This window comes from Castor canadensis, chromosome 17, assembly GCF_047511655.1.
Source record: "Castor canadensis chromosome 17, mCasCan1.hap1v2, whole genome shotgun sequence".
NCBI lineage: Eukaryota > Metazoa > Chordata > Mammalia > Rodentia > Castoridae > Castor > Castor canadensis.
Genome location: NC_133402.1, coordinates 58813163 through 58835874, shown reverse-complemented (window position 1 = coordinate 58835874; position 22712 = coordinate 58813163). Strand labels below are relative to the sequence as shown.

The following is a 22712-nucleotide window of genomic DNA, read 5'->3' as shown; positions in this document are numbered from 1 at the left end:
GCTTACAATAATAGCTGGGAAGTGGTGTGACCTGGAGTGGAGGCTAGGCTGTTCTGACTTGCAGCTCATGTATTTCTATAGACTTATGAAGACTTAGTGAGTATAGATTACTGAGCTAGTCAACCCAGCCCTGGGAAGCACCAAGAAGGCAGGCATTGGCTCTCTAGTTTCACTGGGTCATTGACAGGCCAACAACAGCAGCTAATTGAGGCTGGTGCACTTAGGATCAGTCAGGTTAACCTGGCTCAACCCCTTTTCATTAAGGCTTCTCAATTTGTAGAAACCATTAACTGGGATGGCCACAGACCTAGCTGGCTTCCTGGCAGCTAGGATGCTTCAACACTGGACACAGATTCTACAAGCAGAAGCTATTCTGGGAAGAAGCATTCAGCTTTAGGTACTGAGACCTCCCACCTCCACCTCCACCTCCTAAAAAAATGATAACAGTTATTCAGATGGAGGATAACAGTGTTTTTAATATTTAAGTAACAAAACATGCAAGTCAATACTCAATGCAAACACAACAAGTCAAAGATACAACAAAACATTACAAAGCATAGTCTAACTATATTTAGGAGGCTTTTAAACAATTAAATGTTGGATAGAAAATGTGCTTATTGAAAACCCAGTGGAGCCTTGTTGGCTTAGATCTGATTGGGGACTTTCTGGTGGTAAGGGAGGAAGCTCTTTGAACCCAGGGCCTTCAACTCAAAGTGGTGACCTTCAACTCATATCCTGAGGACCCTAAACAATGCTCATTTCCCCTCCATTTTCCTTCTCAAGTTGATCTTCTGTCCTGCCCCAGGCAGTGAGTTGCAGGAGCGCCCTTTCCAATTTGATCTAATCCCACTGGTGTCTCAGTGGCAGGTCTCTGCTCCGGCTCTTGGTGAACACAATTCCATCTTGCTTAATGGACTATGATCTGGTCTTTTTCCAGACATATTCTGCTCAGCCTGAAGACCCCTCTGAACATTCACCAAGCTCTTAGAGGCTACACTTTCACATGCACTATTGGTGTAAAGACTTTCCCGCACACAACAGTAATCAAATAGCCACATTCTCTTAGTACCACTGCTGCCTCTTGGTTTGGTGGTTTTGAAAGACTGCCCTTGTCTCAGTTTCCCAGGGAGCTAATTCTGACCTTGGGGTTGGAATGGGATTTTTGTGTCCTGGAAGAAGGAATCCAGGCTTTCTGCTCAAAAGGGCAGTGATGCAAACACAGGGAAGGTGTGTAGCTGCAAAGAACTTTCGATTTGGCCCGAACATCCAATGTGCCAACCATCAGGTGACTGGTGAAGGGAACAGCTGTCAGACTAACAAAACTGACCAGTGTCAGGTAAGCGCTACTGTAGTGTCAAGTAAGTAGCTGTAGCCATGCAAGAATGGACATAGGACATTCAATTCAGGCTCTTTTTTTTTTTTTTGGTGGTACTGGGGTTTAAACTCAGGGCCTCACAGTTGTTAGGCAGGTTCTTCACCACCTGAGCCATTCTGCCAGTCCTCCATTCTTTTTTTTTTTTTAAAACACAGTCTATACTTTTATCATCTGAAGTCAGAGCCATGGAGACCTCAAAAGGAAAGAGTTAGGATCATGAAATTTGGACTTAGCATGTAACAGAGTACAACACAGATAATATTGAAGACTATTTTTTCTATCTATGTGCAGGGGTGAGACTAATTCACAGAGATAGTATGTCATTTTGCTAATGCATTACTTATTTCAAGTACACTTAGGAATTAGATTGCCAAAACAAAACAAAACTCTTTTCTTATTCCTCTAAGGACAATTTCTGACTTGCAAGAGAAAGAGGACTTCCAGTGAAGAGCTCAGGAAACCCTGGGTGTTTTTTCTGGAATTAGCAGATACCAACAAAAGCAGAAAGGCTTGATTGCTTCAAATTAGAAATCAGTTGTGTCAAGTAACTCTTAGGATAATGGTGTAAGGAAACTCAGATAATGTGATAGGGAGATCACAAATATCTTTTGTCTATTATTTGTTCTCTAGTCAGTGTTTATTACCAGTCAATTTGGGGGTGTGGGAGACAAAAATCAAATATCAGAAAATGATGTCTTTTGACTGACTCTCTTTTTTTTCTTTTCAAAAATTTCTTGGGGGAGGCAAGGTGGAAATAGATCATCAATGGGTTTGTTAACTAGAAGAAGGAGGGAAAATCTACCTAACATCAAGGTGTCAAACCACATTCTATCATCACATTAAAAAGGTAATATTAAAAAAGCAGAGGATTGGAATATGAGAACCATATAGCCTCCAATTTATAAATGATAACTCAGTGGTTTTGTGTTGGAATATTTAGAGACAGAGATGTGTGGCCAAGGTCATCTGACCTCACTACAGATGAAATCAAAGCTTTGTGAACTTCCAGCTGTGAGTCCAAAGCAATATGTTATCAAGGTAGAATTTCCTTGTTTTTTTGGGGGGATCTCCTTTGCTGGGGGGTTTCTTCTACCCCCTCTGGGGGAGGTCTTGGAGTATTACACGTAGTCGTACTTGGAAGGATGAGATTGTACCTCATCTTCTGCACGGGCACCCCCATCATAGATCTTCTTATCTCTGGTGTTGGACCCAAAGCCAGTGCTGGCCTTGAAGCCTCCAGGCTTGTAGGCAACATTGTGGCCTGAGGCATGATAAGACACAGCCTTGTAGCTGAAAGCAAAAGAAACAGTCCATGAACATCCATGAGCACAAATGGCTTTAGTAGGACCACCAACCTCCCCACTTACCCTGGATTATCTCAGTTTTAGCACTGAAAGGTCCACTGTCCTTGCTCATTTGTCCTGGGCAAATCAAGACAGCTGGTCACCCTACTCTTTCAGACACTAGCTTTCTGTCTGTGCAGTGAGGCAGAATTTCTTGTTTTTACATTACAGCTTCAAGGAGCTGACAGCGACTAGTGAATTATTTCTGTTTATCAATGAAAATGATAGGTGAACAAGAAACAAAGTTCAAAGGAAAATGGTTTAGTCAAAGCATCATAGAATTTGTAAGCCGGAAGGTATACTTATGTGTGATCTATGCCCTCTAATTTGCTTATTTTATGGATAAGGTGACAGAGGCTGCTATGGTTTGAATACACATCCTCCAAAATTTGCATTGAAATTTACTCTCCATTGAGGTGATATTAAGAAGTCAGGCTTTTTGGAAAGTGATTAAGTTACAAGGGACTAGGGGTTTATAAAAGGGCTTGAGATTGAAGGGAGCTCTCTCTTGCCCTTCCATCCCTTCTTCTATGTGAGGACACAGTGGTCCTCCCCTGCAGAGAATGCAGCAACCAGGCGCCATCTTGGAAATGAAGACTGGGCCCTCACTGGACACCAAACTTATAGGCACCTTGGTCTTGGACTTTCCAGCCTCTAGAATGATAAGGAATATATTTTTATTATTTATAAACTACCCATTCTGTGATATTTTGTCATAAAAGCTCAAGCAGACTAACACAGAAGCCCAAAGAGGACATTTGACTTGGCGGAGGTCATGGGCTGGTTAACAGTAGAACCACACTGAACTCTAGGCCCTTTGTGGAGTGATAGCAGGGTTTCTCAACGGTAGTGCTATTGACATTTTGGAATGGATGCTGCTTTGGTGTGAGTGACTGTCCTGTGTGCTATAGGATGTCTACCCTGGTCTACACTAGAAGTCAGTATCATTTGCCATTGCTATTCCCCCCCAAAGTTTTAACAATCAAGTGCCTTCAGGTGTTGCCAATAGTGGTGTTGTGGTACAAAACTTCTCCCAGCTGAGGACTACTGAGTTATGGACTACTGGAGCTAGCAGGAACCCAGAGGAATATATTTTTCCCTTCAAACAGTGTCACTCCTAAATCTTAGGTTCAAATATTCTTGCTCTGTTATTTAGGTTTGCTATTAAAGCAAAAGTTCAATGAATGTATAGTCAGTAAAGTTCTTCCAAATATTTGGACTCATCATTCTGGCTGTAAATTATATATGAAAATGGACTCTGGATGAATGGGGCGTCCAGAGTCCACTCTGGGCTGCACTGGGATGGGAGGACTCACTTGGTTTCATCAGGTGTCAGGCCCCGGCAGGCAATACACATCATCACACCCCCAATGAGCGTGAGGCCTCCAGCGACCCAGCCCACGAACAGAGCTGCACCAAAGGTGTACCTGAATGGAGAGATGGTGTGTGAACACAGTTGACTCAACTCTGAGGACTCTGTCACTGCTCTTGCCCATGCCCCTCCTCTCTGCCCTCCTTTTCAGGGTCACCCTCCCCTCTTACTGGTGAAAGTGGAAGGTTAGGCAAGAAAAGTTTCTGAGATATGGACTCAGTTTTTCAGGTTTTTATTTCTGAAGGAATTTTAGTGCTTGGGTTTTCACTGTGGGCCAGGATGTATACATCTTACTTAGCTCAGGTAACCCTTGTGCTATGGTTTGGATGTTGGATGTCCCTAAGGTCTATCTTTTAAGTGTTTGGTTCCCAAGATGGTGATATTGGGAGGTGGTGAAACTTTCAGGAGGTCCTTAGGTCATTGAAGGTATGCCTCAAAGGGAATTATGGGACCTTGGCCTCCTCTCTCTTTCTTTAATACTTCCTGGCTATACGGTGAGCAATTTGCTCTGCCACACAGTCTTCACCATGCTACCTGACACCCCTATCAGAGGTCCAAAGCAATGAGTCCATCTAAGCTTGGTCTGAAATCTCTCGAACCATCAGCCAAAATAACATTTTTCTGTTTATAAGTTAATGATTTCAGGAATTTTGGTATAGTAATGGGAAGCTGAGAAATATACTTTGCAATCATCCATGCAAGCAGGAATATTATCTTCAGAAAGAAATTGAAATGATTACTCTTTCTTTCTTTCATTTATTCTTTTGTTCAAGAAGTATTTGTTGAGCTCCTACTATGTGCCTAGAACTACCCTGGCACTGATATATAGAGGTTAACAAGATAGACAGAGAGCCTTCCCTTATAATGCTTCTTCTTTTTTTGGTGGGACTGAGGTTTGAACTCAGGGCTTCATGCTTGGGAAGCAGGTGCTCTACTGCTTGAGCCACACCTTCAGTCCATTTTGCTCTGGTTATTCTGAAGATGGGATCTCACAAATTATTTGTCTGGGTTGGCCTCAAACCATGATCCCCTTGATCTCAACCTCCCAAAAGTAGCTAGGATTATAGGCTTGAGCCAACAGTGCCTAGCCTCATGATGTTCTTATTCTAGTACATAGAAAAATTCTAACCCCGGATGTCTGACTCCAAAGCCAGTGCCTTCCCCAAAGAGGGTCATCTCCAAAGGAACGCAATTACCTCAGAACAGAATCAACAATAAAATCTCCTGAGAATTTACTTCTCAATTATTTATAATTGCAATCTCAAATAGACTCTTTTGGATGGTGGAAGGAGATATACTAAAATTCTTAGGAGCTAAAAACTGCTAGGATGTCAGTGGGTATCTTGAGGCTGGCTAGTGAGTTGACCTCCATCTGTAAGCAGAAAAGGAGAGCTCAGTGCAGTGGATGTCTCCCCTACTGGCTTTCCTTTGTGGCCCTTCAAGAGTATGGGGGCTATTTGTAGAACACCATAAGTCACTACTAATATTTAGTAGACTACATGAGCTAAGAATATAATGCCAACTGTAGAAGACAGCAATTCTTGTGCAGTCCCCTGCAACTTCAGGAAATATGGTACTTTCGATGTGCTTAAAAAGCACACCACATTTTGTCTGATCAAAAAAAAGCAATATAAGACTTGTGACCAAGTGTAACATGGAGGGCAAAACTGGTTGACTGACCTGAGCCTTTGAAAAAGTTCTGGGAGGAAATTTAGGAATTCCTTTGGAGAACTGCTAACCTGGAATGAAGAACCCCTCCCATCTCCTTCTACTCAGGGTGGCTGGGGGCTGAACAGCAGACCTTTTCCTGTGGTTCTTTGTGGGGAGTCTAGGGTGACCTTCCTGCCTCTATCCTGACACAGACAGAGCTCCACCCTTCACACCTTTATAGATGGCTTAGTGATTTATCCATTGTTAGTGACAGACAATTGCTACTATTTGTTGAGCCTTTATTGCTATTTTCACCACCATCTCATTTAATTCCCCCAATAGTCACTGTAATAGGATTTACCATTCCCACATCACAGATGAGGAGAGTGAGGGTCAGAGAGGTTAAATAACTTCTCCAAATACTGGGGAAGGACACAGCACTGTAAGGATTTAAATTCAGGTCACTCTGCCTTCAAAACTCAACCTTGTGCATGGAAACGAGTTCTTTCTCTTCAAGATAGACATTCTCGGTCAAGGTTAGCAAGCTTAAATACTTACCTGGGACAGGTAAGAAACTTAAATAAGTGAGGTAAGCTGGATACAAGAAAATATTTCATTTTCTTGTCTCTAACACATGGGGAAAATCCTATAAGCATTACAATAAATGGCCTCAGAATTGGGCCACTGGGGAGCAGTGGGGACTGTGGCAAACTGGAGAGCAGGGGCCCCAGCTAAATAGGCAGCTGCACAGATGGTGCCTTATGAGAAAGAAGGCCCAGTGCTGATGGATCTGATTATTTATTTATTTTATAAAGGAAGTTGGAAAAAAACAGATGAGTGTGAAATCTTCTTGTACAGGCATTAATTGTGCTCTGCCCCTTTAGCCATTTCTCTATGTTGCTTCTCCAGCTTGTCATTCTTTTGCCTTTATCTACTGATCCCTGTGACTCTCCCTGGAGCCCTGGCTTTGGCTCAGCTCTTGGAGCCACTTTGGCCATGTGCACAGGGTGACTGGCACTGAAGCATGAAAGCCCAGTTCTTCAGATTGGAGCAGAGACAACGCTGAGATGTGATTCACACTGTGCAGCTGAGGCCAACTCTGAGACACCCCTGAAATCATGACTGGACCTCCCCCTTTCCTGTCTTGCTTCCCCTACACCCTAGCCAGTGTCTCCTTCCTCAGTAAACTCTTTCTTACACAGGGACCCGATTCTCAAGGTCTGTTTCGGAGAAACCCAACTGTGACAATTCTAGCTTCAAAAATTGATGTTTAATTTCTATTATAAAATGAAATGTTTAGGTCAATCCAAAATACCTTGCAGGTTTATGTGCAGTGCCAGGGCAGACAGTTTGTCATTGTCATCCACGGCTTAGGCTTTGCCAGTGATGCACACACCACAGCAACGGTTGAGTGGAGGGACAGGGGAATGACGGTTTACTAGGATCTAACGGGAGATGGAGCCAAAGCCCACCAAGTGACCACAGGAATCTTTCTTGGCAATTGGGTTCTCTTATTTGATTTCTGGATAGAGAAGATGAGAAAACAGAAGGGGAAAGGCAGCTGCCCATCCATGAAGATGGAAGTTTAGGAGGCTTTTCAAGATTTAATCTTAATTATAGGACTGGAACTGCCAACCAAGGGACAGAAACAGGAGCTAGGGAAGTAGTGTGAGTGGCAGCAGGCATTAGTGCTGGGTGCAAGATGAGTGGTGGGCACCCAGATATTCTGGGTAGGGTGGGTTCCATTTCTAAGTAGAGTGATCAGACACTCTGTTTTGCCCATAATGTAGGAATTTTCCAGGATGGGGGGATTCTAGTGCTAAAACTAGAAAGTCCCAGGCAAACAGGAATGAGGTGGTCAGCCTACTACCAAGAGACCATGGGGGAACATGGGAAAGGATGAAGGTAGCTTATAGGGATTGCTTTCTTCTTGCTCTTGAAACAAAGCAGACACACAGATGGGAACTGGAGTCCCAGGGGGGCCAGACAGTAATGGATTTATCACATCACACACCCTGTCTGCACCTCATGTTGGCGTGGCTGCAAAAATACCCGGAGCATCTTCTGCAGAGAAGACAGGTCACTTAAGTATCATATTTATTCACTCTCTCAGAACAACATCTTTCTCCTTTGGGATTTTCCTTTTGCTTCTTGTATCAGATACATCCATTTCAAGTGACTAAATGAATACAGGTGTTGCTACTGCTTTTCTGTCTTTTAAAAGCTCTGCCCTTCTTTAGGTATCAGATGATAGTAGAGTTTCATCTTCCTGTGCTGGAGTGTAATCTTCATGAGAGCAAGGACCTGGTCTATCTGCAGCACCTGAACACTCCCTGGCCCACAGCAGGTGCTCAGCACGTTTGCAGAATGAATAAATGAATGGATGAGAGAAAGAGGCAGCTGTAGAAGAAAAACCAACACTTCCCTTACCTGTTCTGTACCTTGCTCATTTCCATTCAAGCCTTTACCTGTTCCTAGCCAGGTTCCCATTATGGACTGTAAATGTAAATCGATGTTCATTTATATGCCTGGGTTAATAAGGCCTGTTTTTTTGTCACCACAATGGGGCCTGTGTAAGAGTGTTAGATAAACACTGTGAAGTGTCACTGTATTTCAGTGCAAATGTCAGATCACCAAGGATGTTTCACAGAAATGAACTTTATGAATTTACAGATCATTGTTGATTTACGATCTAGCATAAATCATTTATTTACGATCTAGAATAAATTCTCGCCATTTCAGGCACTGACAGTCACGTTAGGCACATGCGTTTAATCGGATTCTTACAACAGCCATCACCCCAGAGTTCTGAGATGTGGCATTAGAAGGTTACCTGGTCTGGACAGTCTGTACCATCCCACCCATGCTGCTGTACATGTTAGCTGTGGACATCCAGAAGTTAGTGACCAGCATGTTGGCAAACACAGACACTCCAATAATCGCACAAATTCCTGTGGGCAAAGAATGAGAAAGCCCAGTTGTAAGGATCACACTCTTCAGATGAGTGGGCTGCTGACGATTCCACTCCTGTAACAATGGCCAATCCAATCATTGAGTATTAATTCTCACCATGTGAGACAGTGGGCTAGGTGCTTATTTAACTCTTATCTAGCTAATTCTGGAAGGACTCACGCATGTGAGTAGGAAGAGATTTTCTATGCATCCTGGGACCCAAGGGTAAATAGTCCAAATATTTTGAGTTTGATCTTTGGATGACTTCAGAGATCTCTTAAAATCACTTTCTAGAGTCTCACCAAGAAGATGTCTCTTAAGGATCCAGCCATATGATTGAGTACCTTAGGGCTGAGCCTCTTATAGTGGGGCTGGAGTGTCAGCTAAGAGGCGCCCAGCACTCACGATGATTCTGTGGAGTGTAATAAAACCTCCATACTCAGCTCTTGAGTCCCAGTGTGAAAAGCTCTGAATGCTGTTGTACTTAGTAATAGGGAAGAACCACTTTTCCTCTACCCAGAATGATTTTGCCTTGACATTCCCAGGAGCGCATTTGAGGGAGGGAACCCATGTTTACCTGAGATGATGAACAGGATCCCAGAGGTCAAGGTCATCTTGGCCTTGGCAGAGTCCTCCATGCTGCCAATTCGAATGCACTTTAGGGCGAAGATGGACACCAGGATGCCGAAGACACCCAGTACAATACCCACAATCATTAGGGCTCGCACTGCCTGCAGCATGGCTGTGGGACAAGGGGAAGGACACAATGAATAAATTAGGCCACCTCAACACAACTGTCTAGGCTCTGGGTTAGTGAAACACACCAATCATGGCTAACCAGCACTGAGAAGTAGTAAGTCATAAACTAAACTTGTCATTGTGGAAAGACGTGGAATTGTGGGAAACGCTAAATATGTAACAATTTTCTGACTCATGAAGAACATGCACATGGCTGTCTATAGAAAGAGAAAAGTAGGATGGTTGGAGTTGGAGGAAGGCCCTTGGAATTTGTCTGTCTCAGTTTCCTCATTTTAAACCTGGATAATCTGCGTCCAAAAGGGACTTCTAATGTAAATAGATCTTTCTTCTCTTATCCTCGTATATGAGCTCACATCTTCATGAAGGGCCGTGGGCCATGGACTGGAAGAAGTGTCAACATTGGCATCTTGGAGTTGTGGTTGACTTCTGATGCTAGAGCACCGGTGACTCCAAATCATGAGATTTGGAGTGACTCTACTATCGACTCCTAAAATAGGAGGGCTCTAGAGTGTCACCTATGTCCTCCACAGCCTTGCCTCATGGCTTTGCTGGTCCAGCAGAATGTTGGGAACAAGCCCCTTGCTCATTTCCTCCTTAAGAAAAACAAGCACATCGCACTCCTGTGCATTCCCTTAAGTGTCTGTGCATTCAAGCCAGTACGTGACTACAGTGTGCTCTCACAGATGCAAACTAACATACTGACGGACGCACCCATGAATTCATTTATTCACTTCTCATGCATTTTAAAGCTCAAATCCCTGGCAATACCTTTTGCCAGATACTGTAGGAAGGCATAAAGTTTAATGAGAAGTAATTTCTGCCTTCAAGCCTTCTATGACCTGAGAAAATTATATTTTTAGCAGGAGTCTTGAGCCTCAATTTTTTTCTCACTTTGAGAGTACCTTGGGTGAGTAGACCCAAAAGAACCACATGTGACAATAGTTCATGGTGTTGTGCCTAGCTCTTTTTAAGACAGTCAAGCTACATACCTGCCCCGTGGTTAAGGACAGTGAGGCAAAGGACATGGTAGGACAGTCCCTTCCCTCCGGAAATAAATTCAGGGCTATTCTGTTTTTGAATGTTATTATCAGAAAACTGAACACTTGAGAAAAACAAGGAACTTAGAGACATTCTCCCTATCTCATTTGCACGGGCCTTTTACAAACTTCAAATCTACCCAGGAACCTGTTAGGGGTTTTAAAAATTGCTGTAATTCTGATCTTTTAAGTCTGAAGCTATCCACAGAACACAATAATTTCTCCTTTTGAGAAGCACTTGGCAAAGCGTCCGATTAAAATAAAATAGCCAAAAGCAAGCAAGCAAGCAACCAGCCAAAAATAATTAACCAGCTAGGATAAAGGATATGCCTTCCTTTTTCTATGACAATTACACTTATCTCCACTCTCAGTAATGATTAGGTCGCTCACTCCGTTGACTGAGTGGTTTAATATTTGTACCTGAAAGCATTGCATCTATGCTGTGACTGTGACTGAGGACCATGGCCTTTCCTGACATTGTTGGATGGGAAGTGAGAGGGAGATGACGGGGGAGGAAGGTGAAAGCGCTGTGGTTTTACCCAAGGTAAAGAGGACCTGCTGCTGGTGCCTCAGGCGCCCTCAGGGACTGGAGCCCCAACCACTGTGTCTCAGGCTCTCAGATGCTAAAGCCTCTCTCTGCTGGTCAGGTTTGTACAGCACTATCCTTCTTGACCTCTAGATTTATGAGGTATCCCAGAACCTGTTTGTTTTTTTTCCCATTTGGCAGAGCTGAGGATTGAACGCTACCACTTGAGCTCACCAGCTGGTCTTCTGTTTTTAGTTACGTTCTTTCAGCTAGGGTTTCACTTTTTGCCCACAGCTGGCTTCACACTGCAATTCTTCTACCTGTACCTCCCTTGTAGCTGTGATGACAGGCATGTACCACCACACCTGGCTTGTTGGTTGAGATGGGGGTCTCATAACTTTTTGGCTGGGCTGACCTCAAACCTCCATCTTCCCAACCTCTACCTTCTGAGTAGCTGGGGTTACAGATGTGAGCTCCTGGATCCTGCTTTGAATCAGGGGTCTACCAGAGCCCTGAGTTCCTTTTTATTTAATGAAATTAATTAATTAATTAATTATTTACAGTACTGGAGTTTGAACTCAGGGCTTACACCTTGAGCCACTCCACCAGCTCCCCGCTTTTTGTGGTGAGTTTTTTGAGATAGGGTCTCATGAACTATTTGTCCAGACGGCTTTGAACCACGATCCTCCTGATCTCTGCCTCCTGAGTAGCTAGGATTACAGGCATAAGTCATTGGCACCCAGCTCTTTTTTATTTTTTAGAACCTCTTTCTACCTTACTCCTATCCCTCTTTGTAGTCTGTGGTTAGAAAAGACACAGCATTATTTTGTACTTTGTGAGACCAGAGCCAGAAGCCTGGGTTTGGATGGATGGGCATGGTCTTCCCTGTTTTGGAAGCTCCTTAAGGGGTTTTACTGGAAATAGGAGCTGTGATGGGGGCAGGTGCCAGGAAGTGGGAGGAAATGTACCCTACTACTCATAGCTAGAGACCCCTCATGCCTACCAGTGACCCTAGGGATGAGAACTTCCCTTCCAGCTAGAAGATTCTATCATCTGGTATATAAATTCATCTCCATAGACAGGTAAACAGAAAAACTGCCTGCAACTAGGCAGGTTTCTCTTTTTGTCAGTCTGTATGTCATTTGCTATTCTGATCAAGAGTCATAGGCTTATCACCCGATGACAAATGAGTCACCAGGCTCTAAGCCTGGCTCCCTGCACCCAAGGTGTGACCATGGCATTCTTCCTGATGAATAATAAGGCCTTATCAGACCTGAAGGGCGGGCAGGATTCAGGGCTGAAAAAGGCAAACAGAAAAATTGGAACTCACTGTTCCCTCCCTGTTGCAAAATATCTCCCTTCCCTAGAATAGCTGTGGAGTGACAGGTGAAGTACACTCAGGTGTGGTTCTCAACTCTGGCTGCACCTGAGCATCTGCTGAGGAAACCTTTAAGGAAAAGGTGATGTTTTGGCCTCAACCCTAGAGATTTTCATTCAGTGGTCCAAAAACATAAGATTTTGAGGAATAGTGTGGGAACAGGTTCTGTGGAAGGATTTTGAAGGGGATGGGAAGTTGAGAGGAAAGATCTCCTGGGGCTGACAACACTGAGGAAGAACCTGGATCTCCACACTTCCAGAGAACCAACATGGAGACCCCTGCAATCCTACAGGACAATGTTATGCTGGGTGAGTGTTGGTAGGTCCAAGTCAATTCACCTCACTGAGGCAGTTTCCTCAACTTTGGATTAGAATAAAGATATCACTCGCACAGAGACGTGATCAGCATGGGTTACCACTTGATGCCAACATAAAGTTAAGCCGGGCTTCATAACAAATCATTTCCCCTTCCCTGAAAGATCCTTTTCTTACCAACTCCACATGGCTTTGGCTTGGACTGACTGTACACAAACCTGGATCCTCTCACATGGTGATAAAAATAAGATGGGGATTGAAACAGTCATGCATGTGGGCTTGTGATGACTGAGAGGGGTGGAGGGTTGAGAAGAGGAGGAAGAAGGATGGACCTGGTGGTACCAAGGAAGAGGAAAAGAGAGGAAAAAAACCAGACACAGGATCTGGCCAGCAGTGAGCAGGGGAGTCAGCGGATGGCAATGCAGCAGAAGTGGGTTTCCATCCTCACTGCCCTTCCTCTCACTTCTGCTGTGGTTGGAAAGTGTCCCTCCAAAACGCATGTGTTCAAATTCAATCCCCAGTGCAACAGGACTAAAGGATGAGGTCTTTAGGAGATGATTTGGTCATGAGGACTCAGCCTTTGTGAGTGGCATTAGTGGTCTTATAAAAGGGCTCAAGGGAACCTCTTCTTTATTTTTTGCTCTTCTGTTCCTTCTACCGTGCAAGAACACAGCTAAAGGTGCCATCTTTGAAGAGAGCCAGCCCTCAGTGGACACTGAATCTGCTAGCATCTTGGTCTTGGGCTTCCCAGCCTCCAGAGCTGAGAGAAACACATTTCTGTTGTTTATCAATTATCTAGTCTAAGGTATTTTTGTTATAGTATTTTCTCATCTTTTAAGGTGAGATACAACTATATAACTGGTGATATGTCTCCCCACCAAGAAATGATGCCGTACCCCTGACCAGGCCATCCTTGGGCATGGTACTTTTTGTGGTGGCCAGCCTTGACAATCAAAACAATGACCCACAAATGCAGCAGGTACTCTGATTCCTAGGACTTAGCTGCCTCTTGAGAAATCAAGGCAAACAGCCTCATCTAATTAATTAGGCTAATAAATTCATTAAGTTACAGGTCCTCTTGTATTTTGTGCACATATCCTCAGCTCCCAGTGATGTCTCCTTCACAGGTACAATGATCTGTGAATGTTTGGATGTTTGTCCTCATATTAAAAAAGTCATGCTGTGTTAAAATATTTTTCTTTTTTTGAAGAGGGGGAAAATAGCTCTGCCAGATCTAGTTTCAACTTTATAGCTAACTTATAATCACTTCAATGCCTAGGACCAGTTTCTTCTGTCAGAAGTTGGGGATATGCAAGCTGTTTTCATAAGACTATGAGCCACCACAATCAGTCAATGGCAAGAAGAAATAAGTAAGGCAACTCTTTTAGGAAAGATACTTCAGAGCGATCTCATCCCCTATCAGTCCCTGTAGATTTTTTGCTTTAGATTTTCTAGAATTGTTCTCTGGATTAAATGTAGCTTGGTTAAAAACCCTCATTCTCATATGTGTAAATATGATTGGCTGGTCAATGGAGAAGTCTAGAATTCCCTGGCTATTGTTTCGTACACATTAGGTAGGAAGTGGGAAGTGCTGGTAGTCATATGGAAAAAAAATCCAAGAATCTTAGTGTCTATAAAGGGGCTGAGGAATATTGAAGGGTTAGAACACATGTGCAATGGAGGTGGGAAAGGAAGAGAGTAAGATTCATAATGATGTGCACTTTGGATATTTGAAGTCATAAAAAATGTTTGTGCAACCCTGAGCAAAAAGAGCAATGCTGGAGGCAACACAACACCTGACTTTAGATTGTACTACAGCACTACAGTAACAAACACAGACAACAAAGATCAACAGAATAGAAGATTAGAAAATAAGCCCATGTAGCTACAATCTGATCAACCCACACAGCCATAGCCATCTGATTCTCCACAAAGACATCAAAAACACACTGGAAAAAAAAGAAGCCTCTATAACAGAAACTGGAAAACTAGATAGCCACATGTAGGAGACTGACTCTAGACCCCTATCTCACTCTGTATAAAAGTCAACTCAAGATGGATCAAAACCTTAATGTAAGACCCAAACTTCGAAAATACTAGAGGAAAACATAGGGGAAACACTTGAAGATCTAAGCCCAGGCAAACACTTTCTGAATAGGGTTCCAACAGCTCAGGAAGTAAGAACAAAAATTGACAAATGGGGATTGTATCAAATTAAAAAACTTCTGCACAGCAAAAGAAACAATCAACACAGTGAAGAGACAGCCTACAGAAAGAGAGAAAATCTTTTTTTCAGTTTTCATCCAATAAGAGATCAATATCCAGAATATATAAAGAACTCAAATAAATCAAACACCAAAAGAATAAATAATACTATAGATAAATGGGCAAATAAATTGGACAGAAACTTTTCAAATGGCTAATAAATATATGAAAAGTATTTAATATACTTAGCCTTAGGGAAATGCAAATCAAAATTACATTGAGATTTCCACCTCACCCCAGTCAGAATGGCTACCATCAAGAAGGTAAAAACAACAAATGCAAAACAACAACAAATGAGGATGCAGAGGAAAGAGGAACGCTTATTCACTGCTAGTGGGAGTGTAAATTAGTCCAACTATTATGGAAGTCAGAATGGAGATTGCTCAAACATTAAAAACAGAACTATTATGTGAGCCAGCCATACCACTTCTGGATACGTAATTCCCCAAATCAAAGCCAGCTTACTAAAGAGATACCTGTAGTGTCCATGTTTATTGTGGCACTAGTCACATTAACCAAATTATAGAATCAGCCCACGTACCTATCAATGGATGGCTGGATAAGGAAGATGTGACACACACACACACACGAGTTTTGCTCAAAAGTTAAGAAGAATTAAATTATGTTGTTTTCTAGAAAATGGATGGAATTGGAGAAATCCTATTAAATGAAATCACGTGATGAAGACATCTGTCACGTGTCTCCTCTCATTTGTGGAGTATAGGGGAAACCAAACCAAACCAGACTAAAATAAAATAAACCTCCAAGGTCATGAAAGTGAAAGGGGAACTACTAGGGAGGTGGAAGAGGAAGGGAAAAGGGTGGACGGAGAAGTAGGGATAAGAAAGAGTGATAGAGGGGTAAATATGATCCATGTTCATTATGGGCACGTAAGGGGTTTCCTGATGAAACCCCTTATGATGTACAATTTAACATATGTCGATTACGAAAAGAAAAGTTGCTTGATTTTGGAGGGAAAAAAAAGACGCTGAATTATCAAATGCCTTAGGATATGTTTGGGTGGTGTGGACACAGCAGTGACAATTCAATGATGCTAAGAGTTAGATCTTGTGGATGGTCACTGAGCTCTGCCACACAAGTGCCTGACTGTGAGGCACTTTAGATGGGTAGAGTGAGATCAAGGGATGTAACTGGGCCCTTGACTCCAATTCATCTGTCTCTTACTACAGGGCCTGCCATTGCACCAAAAGTGGCCCAAACATTTGCAGACACATTAAAAACCCCATTATTTGACTCTAATGTTGTCATGGACAAGGACATGAGTTTGCAGGTTTGCATTGTTTGAAGGCTACTCTGCTTATTGCTTACCTTTGCTATTCTCTTCCAATGTTTACAGGGAGGACAAATGGCAATGATGTCCATGTCTTTAAACTTACTACTCCTAGTTGTGCACAGTTAATATTGCTGATAAAAAGGGCTCATGGGGTGATGCAGCCTCTATACCTATTGTGCTCAAACCCAAACCCATCTCTTCGGTTCTAAAGGCAGTCTATTACCAGCTGGAAGCAGAACCCAGGCCTGGACAGCCAAAAGGGGCACAGTCTTGGAAGGAAGTCTTTCAGCTTCATGTTCACATGGCCATCTTCTGTCCAAGGGACCTTGGGCATGTGACCTTTCCTTCCTCTCTGATTCTCTGTTTCTATCTTGTAAAAATAAGCCATTACACTTTTCCTGTATTGTTGTAGAGATTAAACTGGAGAGGTTATGTACAGTCTGACAAATGGCAGCTCTCTTTACTTCTGGGCACTGTCCTCTGAGGACTGCATGTCGCACTGACTGTGCACACAATGACAGAAGATCTTAAGCTATCAAGTATACAGAGTTATCGTACACAGCTAAGCAGTCTCACTACCACTGCCACTTTCCTCCTTAATCTATCTGCAAGCTATGCAACACTGCTTGTTGGGTCAAATTGCATTCTCCTGTAAGTTCCAATTAGGCACAGTAAATTTTTGTCAGATGAATGAAAAGTTAAGTGAGATTTTTTAAGAAAAGAGCTCGCATTTCGGAAGAATTTAGTAAATTGGAGTGATTATTACGATTATGAACTAAAAATGTGACAGGTGCCTGCCTCATGCCTTTCTATAAACACAAGGCTTACTAATCTACTGCTTCCTTGCATTCCAGGTCAAAACGAACAAAATGAAATCACACCACCTCTCTAGAGTCTTCCACTTCTGTCTCCAGGCATTGCATCCAACTCCTCTGCTTCCGTCCCCTTCCCCAGGCTCCTTGTCATGCTCAAGAAACACTGTATGCAGCTGTTTCTGATGTCATAGCTTCTCTAGGTATTGGGTCCTGGTTGGTTAACATTACTCTTCCAGCTCTCTCAGGAGCCCCAAGTGTCCACAAGGCCCGTCCAGCTTCCTCTCTGGTTCACCCCATCTCCTTACATTGTTGCCTTCAGCTTTTGAGTTTCTTTTAAGTCTTTTCATCCTGGCAATCTGCCTGCTCATCTCTTCAGTCAATCAAATCTAAGTCATTAAACAAGTGTGCACATCAATAATTCCAGTTTATAGTGTAGCCAGTCCTGTTGCCTGAAGCCTGCCTGTTCCTAAATCCACATGGCTCTCCAAAGCCACAGTGATTTAAACACTTCCTTTTCTTCAAACTCAGTCCCAAGAAATGATTTCTCTGACTTTCAGTGGCGGCTGGGAACTGTCTTCCTTTACCCCATCCACACTGGCTCAGCCTAGCCAGTGAGAGATAGCACGCAAAGCAGCACCCACCTCCCCCTGCCCCAATCCTGTCACCTGTTGTGGGCTACATTGGGTGTTGTGGGAGATGAAAGACAGGCACCTGAGAGTTCTCCAGCCACAAACCCACTGGTAGAAAGTTTGACTGCTCCCATGAAGCTGAACACATTGCTGTAGGACCACACTCATGTCTGCAGTCTTCAAGATGTGACTTGAGGAAGTCCTTCTTCCTGGCTCATTGTGCCCTGAAACTCTTCCAAGAGAGCCCAGGTCCTCTCCTGTTGTAGGTTTGAGACACCTCAGGGTTCTTTGGGTGGCAAATGGATTTCTTCTCTATGAACTCTGGCCTGACAGGAAAAAGTAACTAGGTCTTTCTCTCCTTCCTTCCTTCCTTCTTTCATCCCTTCCTTCCTCCCTCCCTTCCTTCTTTCTTTTCTTCCTTCTTTTCCTTCCTTCCTTCCTTCTTTCTTTCTTTCCTTCCTCCTTTCCTTTCCTTTCTTCCTTCTTTCCCTTCCTTCCTTTGTTACTTCATTCTTTCCCTCCTTCCTCCCTCCCTTCCTTCCTTCTTTCTTTCCTTACTCCTTTCCTTTCCCTCCCTTCCTTCCTTTGTTCCTTCCTTCTTTCCTTCCTTCCTCCCTTCTCCCTCCCCCCTTTCTCTTTACATTTTGGAAAAATTGAGCTTTTGCCCATGATCATATTTACATTCATCTCATATTAAATGCCAGAGAATTTTTATGATGTAGAAACTCACATCAAACCCTACCTGATTCCAGGCCACTCCCATGAAAATGTCTGGCTTCTGCAACCACACACTGAATATTATCTGTGCCAGACATTATTTTTCTCACAGAGGAATCCAATAATATTTGCTTGAAACATGAATGTAAGTCTTTGGCATGTTATCTGTTGTACTCTCATTGCTTTTTACCTTTTGGCGTTCAAGGAATTGTAGCCCCATAGAATTCAAATCAGCATGGTGGATTGGTTGCAGCCCAGGAAGTTACTATTCAAAGGGTCCCTATGGAAGAGATGGTCGGTACTCACCAAATAGCCATAAGCACCAACATCTTCCAGGTCCCAGGGCCTCACAGCAAGTTCTTCTGGTCAATGTGCTGTCAGTGCATGTGACACATGTCACTTGCAGGCTGAGGTGGTTAAGAGTGGTTAGCCACTCTTGCCTCAGCTTCTTTGAATCATGGAGCTACAAGGAAGCTGCTCTTCCCACAGTGGACTTCTGGTGAGCAGGAAGTAACCTTTGGTTGTGTTAAGCCTCTGAGATGTTTAGCTTTGTTGTTGCTGTGACTGACATGAACTATGCTGACTAATAGCGCCCCTGAAACTCCAGTTCTTGTAACACAGTAGGGATTTGAAAGATGTTTGTTGGATGCATGACTGGATGAATAATGAATCTGTTTCAGGCAGGAGGAGGATCTGGTACTTTTCTATACGTGAAGCCATGATAGCCAAAAACTATATCACAAAGGCTATTTATTTACTGTTATTTCTTGGGGGAAAGTATTCATGGCTTTCATAAATGTTTAAAATAAGTAATTCTCAACCTACTTTGTCAGCCATTTGTTGAATACTCTTTCTACCAGGCCCTATGCTGAGAACTGGGGTAAGAATTCTCATCTAGCTAATGGGGCCTTCAACACAGAAGCTGAATGACACAAATGTATGAATAACCACACTGATAATCTTAGGCTCAGACTCAAGCAGAATCCTTTGGTGAGACCATTCTGATTTATTCCCCTTCACTTCCCACTGAATAACTATTTTCTTTCTGGTATTTCAAATACCCATGTAAAAGCATTGCCACACACATCGCCTTTGCTTTGAAATTTATGCATAATGTGCAGGACCAAACCTAGAGGACAAGGAAGGACAGGAATAAGCATGGGATGGGAGAAGAGGCCTAGGAAGAGAGGCCAGTAAGGAAAGTGAGGGATTCAAGAAGCCTCCTGTGTCAGACTGTCATGTCTGCCCCCTAACTAAGCTGGGAATGGAGAATCATGAAAGGTGCTTGGGTTTTGAAATGAGAGGGAGATGAGAACTGAACACTGGGAACTCATGACTGTAAGACTCCCCGATCCTCTGCCAAGGTCAAAGTAGCAAACACTATGGAGATGAGGGTTGAGAAAGGCAATGAGTGAGAAGTGGTGGAAACTGCAGTCTTTTATTTTGGTTATCAGTGACCAGGAAGGAGACAGAACTTCACAATGACCAGAATCAAGAGAAGATTTTCCAGAAGCACAGGTAAGCAGGAGAGATGAAGGAAGCAAGGGGGAGAGGGGCTAACCAACAGGGGACAATCCCAGACAGGATAGCCTGGGGCCTCCTGAGCCTGGGTGGGGAGTTGGCCTTGGTCAGGAGACGGGGACAGGATCTTGTACTGCAGAGTAGAAGCATTGAGGGGCAGAGAAGAGATTCCAAGGGGGCTCATGGAATTAGACTCCCTCAGTGGAACAGGCGAGATAAGGTAGGGTGCACAGTGGGGATATTTGGAAGATCCGTGTCTGGAAACTGTGATACAGAGAGCAAGTGTGGTGGCCCCATGAAGAAGGTACTGCACATGACAGGACATCATGTCTTAATAAACTTCGAATATGAGGTCAACATAGTTCTTTGTCTAATAGTTAAAATTGGGTGTAGCTACCAATTCAGTGATCCTGGCTCACAGTTCCTCCCTCTGACCTCTCCCCGCACTACAGCAGAAACCTCATCAGCCTGACTTTCTTTCCTCTGGCCAGGGTCTGCTTCCCTTCATTCCCTAGGCAGGTTGGTTCTGCTGTCTCTGCCATGAGTGGTTTCCAAAAACGGAATAAATAACTCAATGCTTGTCCTCTGACACCACCTTCTTTTTCTTTGTGTAAATGAAGTTGAATTAGTTGAACTGATTTTCACGATTCAATTTCAAGGGCTCCACAGCCTCTTCACAATTTCTTTCTAATTTATTTCCAGCTACCTGTTTGCAAGGTGTTTATTTTCAAGAATCAAAACTACACTCACATCTTTATCATTCCTTGGACCCACTAATTAGCTGTCCCTATTATTTTCTGGTTTGCTTTTTAAAAAAAAATATAAATAGAGCTCCCATAATATTCAGAATGCAAAGTTGCCATGATACACATTTGAAATAATTATCTGTATTCAAAGCAAGGTTTAACTCATTTCATCTTCAAAGGTAAAATGATGTCACATATTTAGATTCTAACACTATTGTAATTATAATTTTATATTCTGACATACATTGATTTTTAGGATGGTATACCAGATCTCCTCAACACAAATACAGAAAAAGGAAATTTTAATTTAATGGTAATTTTTTTGGCACTTACAGAGACTCCAACTTTTCAAAGAAAAATTGAATTGAATTGAACATAAAATTAAATTAGCTCTCAATAAACCTTTTGCACTATCACAAAATACCATCTTCCTTCTCTACTCCCATGTGTGTGGGGGCAGAAGCAAGTCACCCACACACGGAGGCCAGTCACTTATTTTCTCGTGGGGAAACATAGCTTATATTAGCCATCACCAGACATTCTTAATCCTAGTCTATCTTTCCTGGTCTGCCTCCTCATTAGAAGTTCCTTTGATCTGCAGATGAATTCTCTCATTTTCTCCTGTGTGACTATGGCCGTCTTTGACCCAGAGCCAACTTCTTTTATTCACACCTCACTCTGAGCCAGAGCTGCCAGGACTCTACCTGAGGCAGGAGGCAGCAGGGACAAACAACCCCTTTGTTGCTTTTCTGTCCTGCCCCCTGGTCACTGTGCCTACCTGGAAGGCCCAGGATGGTGAAGTACGGCCGACACTCGGTGAACCCTGAGCTCTGCCTCACGCAGCTCCTCCAGAGCCCTTCGTACTGGAACACGGAGGTGACAGGGTTGTCGTACAGATCCTGGGTACTCCACATGTCCATCCCCGTGGCGGCAATGCAGCCTGCCAGACCCAGGAGGGACAGGAGGAAACCCACCACTTGGCACGTGGTGGTGGACATGGCCATGGCCCGTGTGTGCTGAGGCCAAGGCCAGGGAGAGGGTGCTGCCCTGCTGCTGTCCAACCTGTGCACCCAGTGGGCGCCGACCGGGGACTCTTCTAATCAGATTTTTTCCCTCAACGCGCAGTGTTTGCTCTCAGTGTTTTCCTTAGATAGTTCAGTTTCACTCCGGGTTCAAGGGCATTATTTTTTCATTTGTTAGAGAAGCGGCTCCAAGAGGCACTTGTGGGGCTGAGTGGACATAAGGGCTCCCCCTGAATCCGTGCGCCACCATCTGGGCAGAAAGCTGGCATGTCCCCTACTGCTGAGAGCATCTTGGGAGACCACACTGGTTGACCTTATTTAAAATAAAACGGCCCCAGGGCTGGGGGTGTATCTCAAGTAGTAGAGCCCAGGCCCTGAGTTCAAACTCTCACATTGCCCAAGTCCCCTCAAAAAATGTCCCTCGAGAGGGGGTGAATTTGCTCAAAGTACAGTATATGTATGTCTGGAAATATCACAAAGGAACCCCTTTGTACAATTAATATCTGCTCATAGATAATAAGAAAGAAGAAAAATGGCCCTGGGAAACACTCACCTGGCTCCATCTTAAACCAGACTGTACATTTGCTCCTCACCACTCAGAAACTACCTTTCACCTACACCTGGCCATCTTGACCTCACAGAAATGCGTAGGGCGGTTAGTGGTATTTCTACCTTTTTTTTTTAGGTGAGGCAAGTGAAGAGAAATAAGCTAAAGGATGTGTCTCGGTGCCTTGAACCATAGGTGCTCTAAGGACAGCCATGGTGGGGCTCCTACCTTGGCTTCTAGCACTCTGTCTCTATTTCTGGGCAGACGAGCAGGGACAAGCAAAGTGCCCCCACTTTTGAGACCAGGAAGCCCAGTCCTAGGGATGTGTTTTTGCCCACAGGATGAGAAACCAGGGATCCTGATGGCCTCTGGCCTCTGTGTCATGCTGTCACTTATGCCATGAAAGCCATATGAGTACAACATGGCAGCCACAGAAGGTGCTATGAATGC

General features: G+C 43.6%; 1 protein-coding gene across 1 annotated transcript; it reads right to left on the bottom strand.

Moving 5' to 3' along the window:
- Positions 1 to 458: 458 nt before the first annotated feature.
- Cldn18 (claudin 18) lies at positions 459 to 21823 on the bottom strand. Its single transcript, XM_020187547.2, has 5 exons — positions 21472 to 21823; positions 9270 to 9434; positions 8574 to 8691; positions 4035 to 4145; positions 459 to 2665 (listed from the first exon to the last, which is right to left on the bottom strand). Exons 1-5 carry the CDS (start codon positions 21695 to 21697, stop codon positions 2494 to 2496), a joined length of 792 nt encoding a protein of 263 aa, XP_020043136.2. The 5' UTR covers positions 21698 to 21823; the 3' UTR covers positions 459 to 2493.
- Between the last annotated feature and the right edge of the window lie 889 nt (positions 21824 to 22712).

What these genes read in the sequence shown, in the direction of transcription:
- Cldn18 (XM_020187547.2), bottom strand. Translation starts at nt 21,697, where the DNA reads ATGGCCATGTCCACCACCACGTGCCAAGTGGTGGGTTTCCTCCTGTCC. An exon ending in CACCATCCTGGGCCTTCCAG is followed by an intron (nt 9,435 to 21,471) that starts GTAGGCACAGTG and finishes CTTGTCCCACAG; the next exon opens with CCATGCTGCAGGCAGTGCGA. An exon ending in GATCCTGTTCATCATCTCAG is followed by an intron (nt 8,692 to 9,269) that starts GTAAACATGGGT and finishes CTTTGCCCACAG; the next exon opens with GAATTTGTGCGATTATTGGA.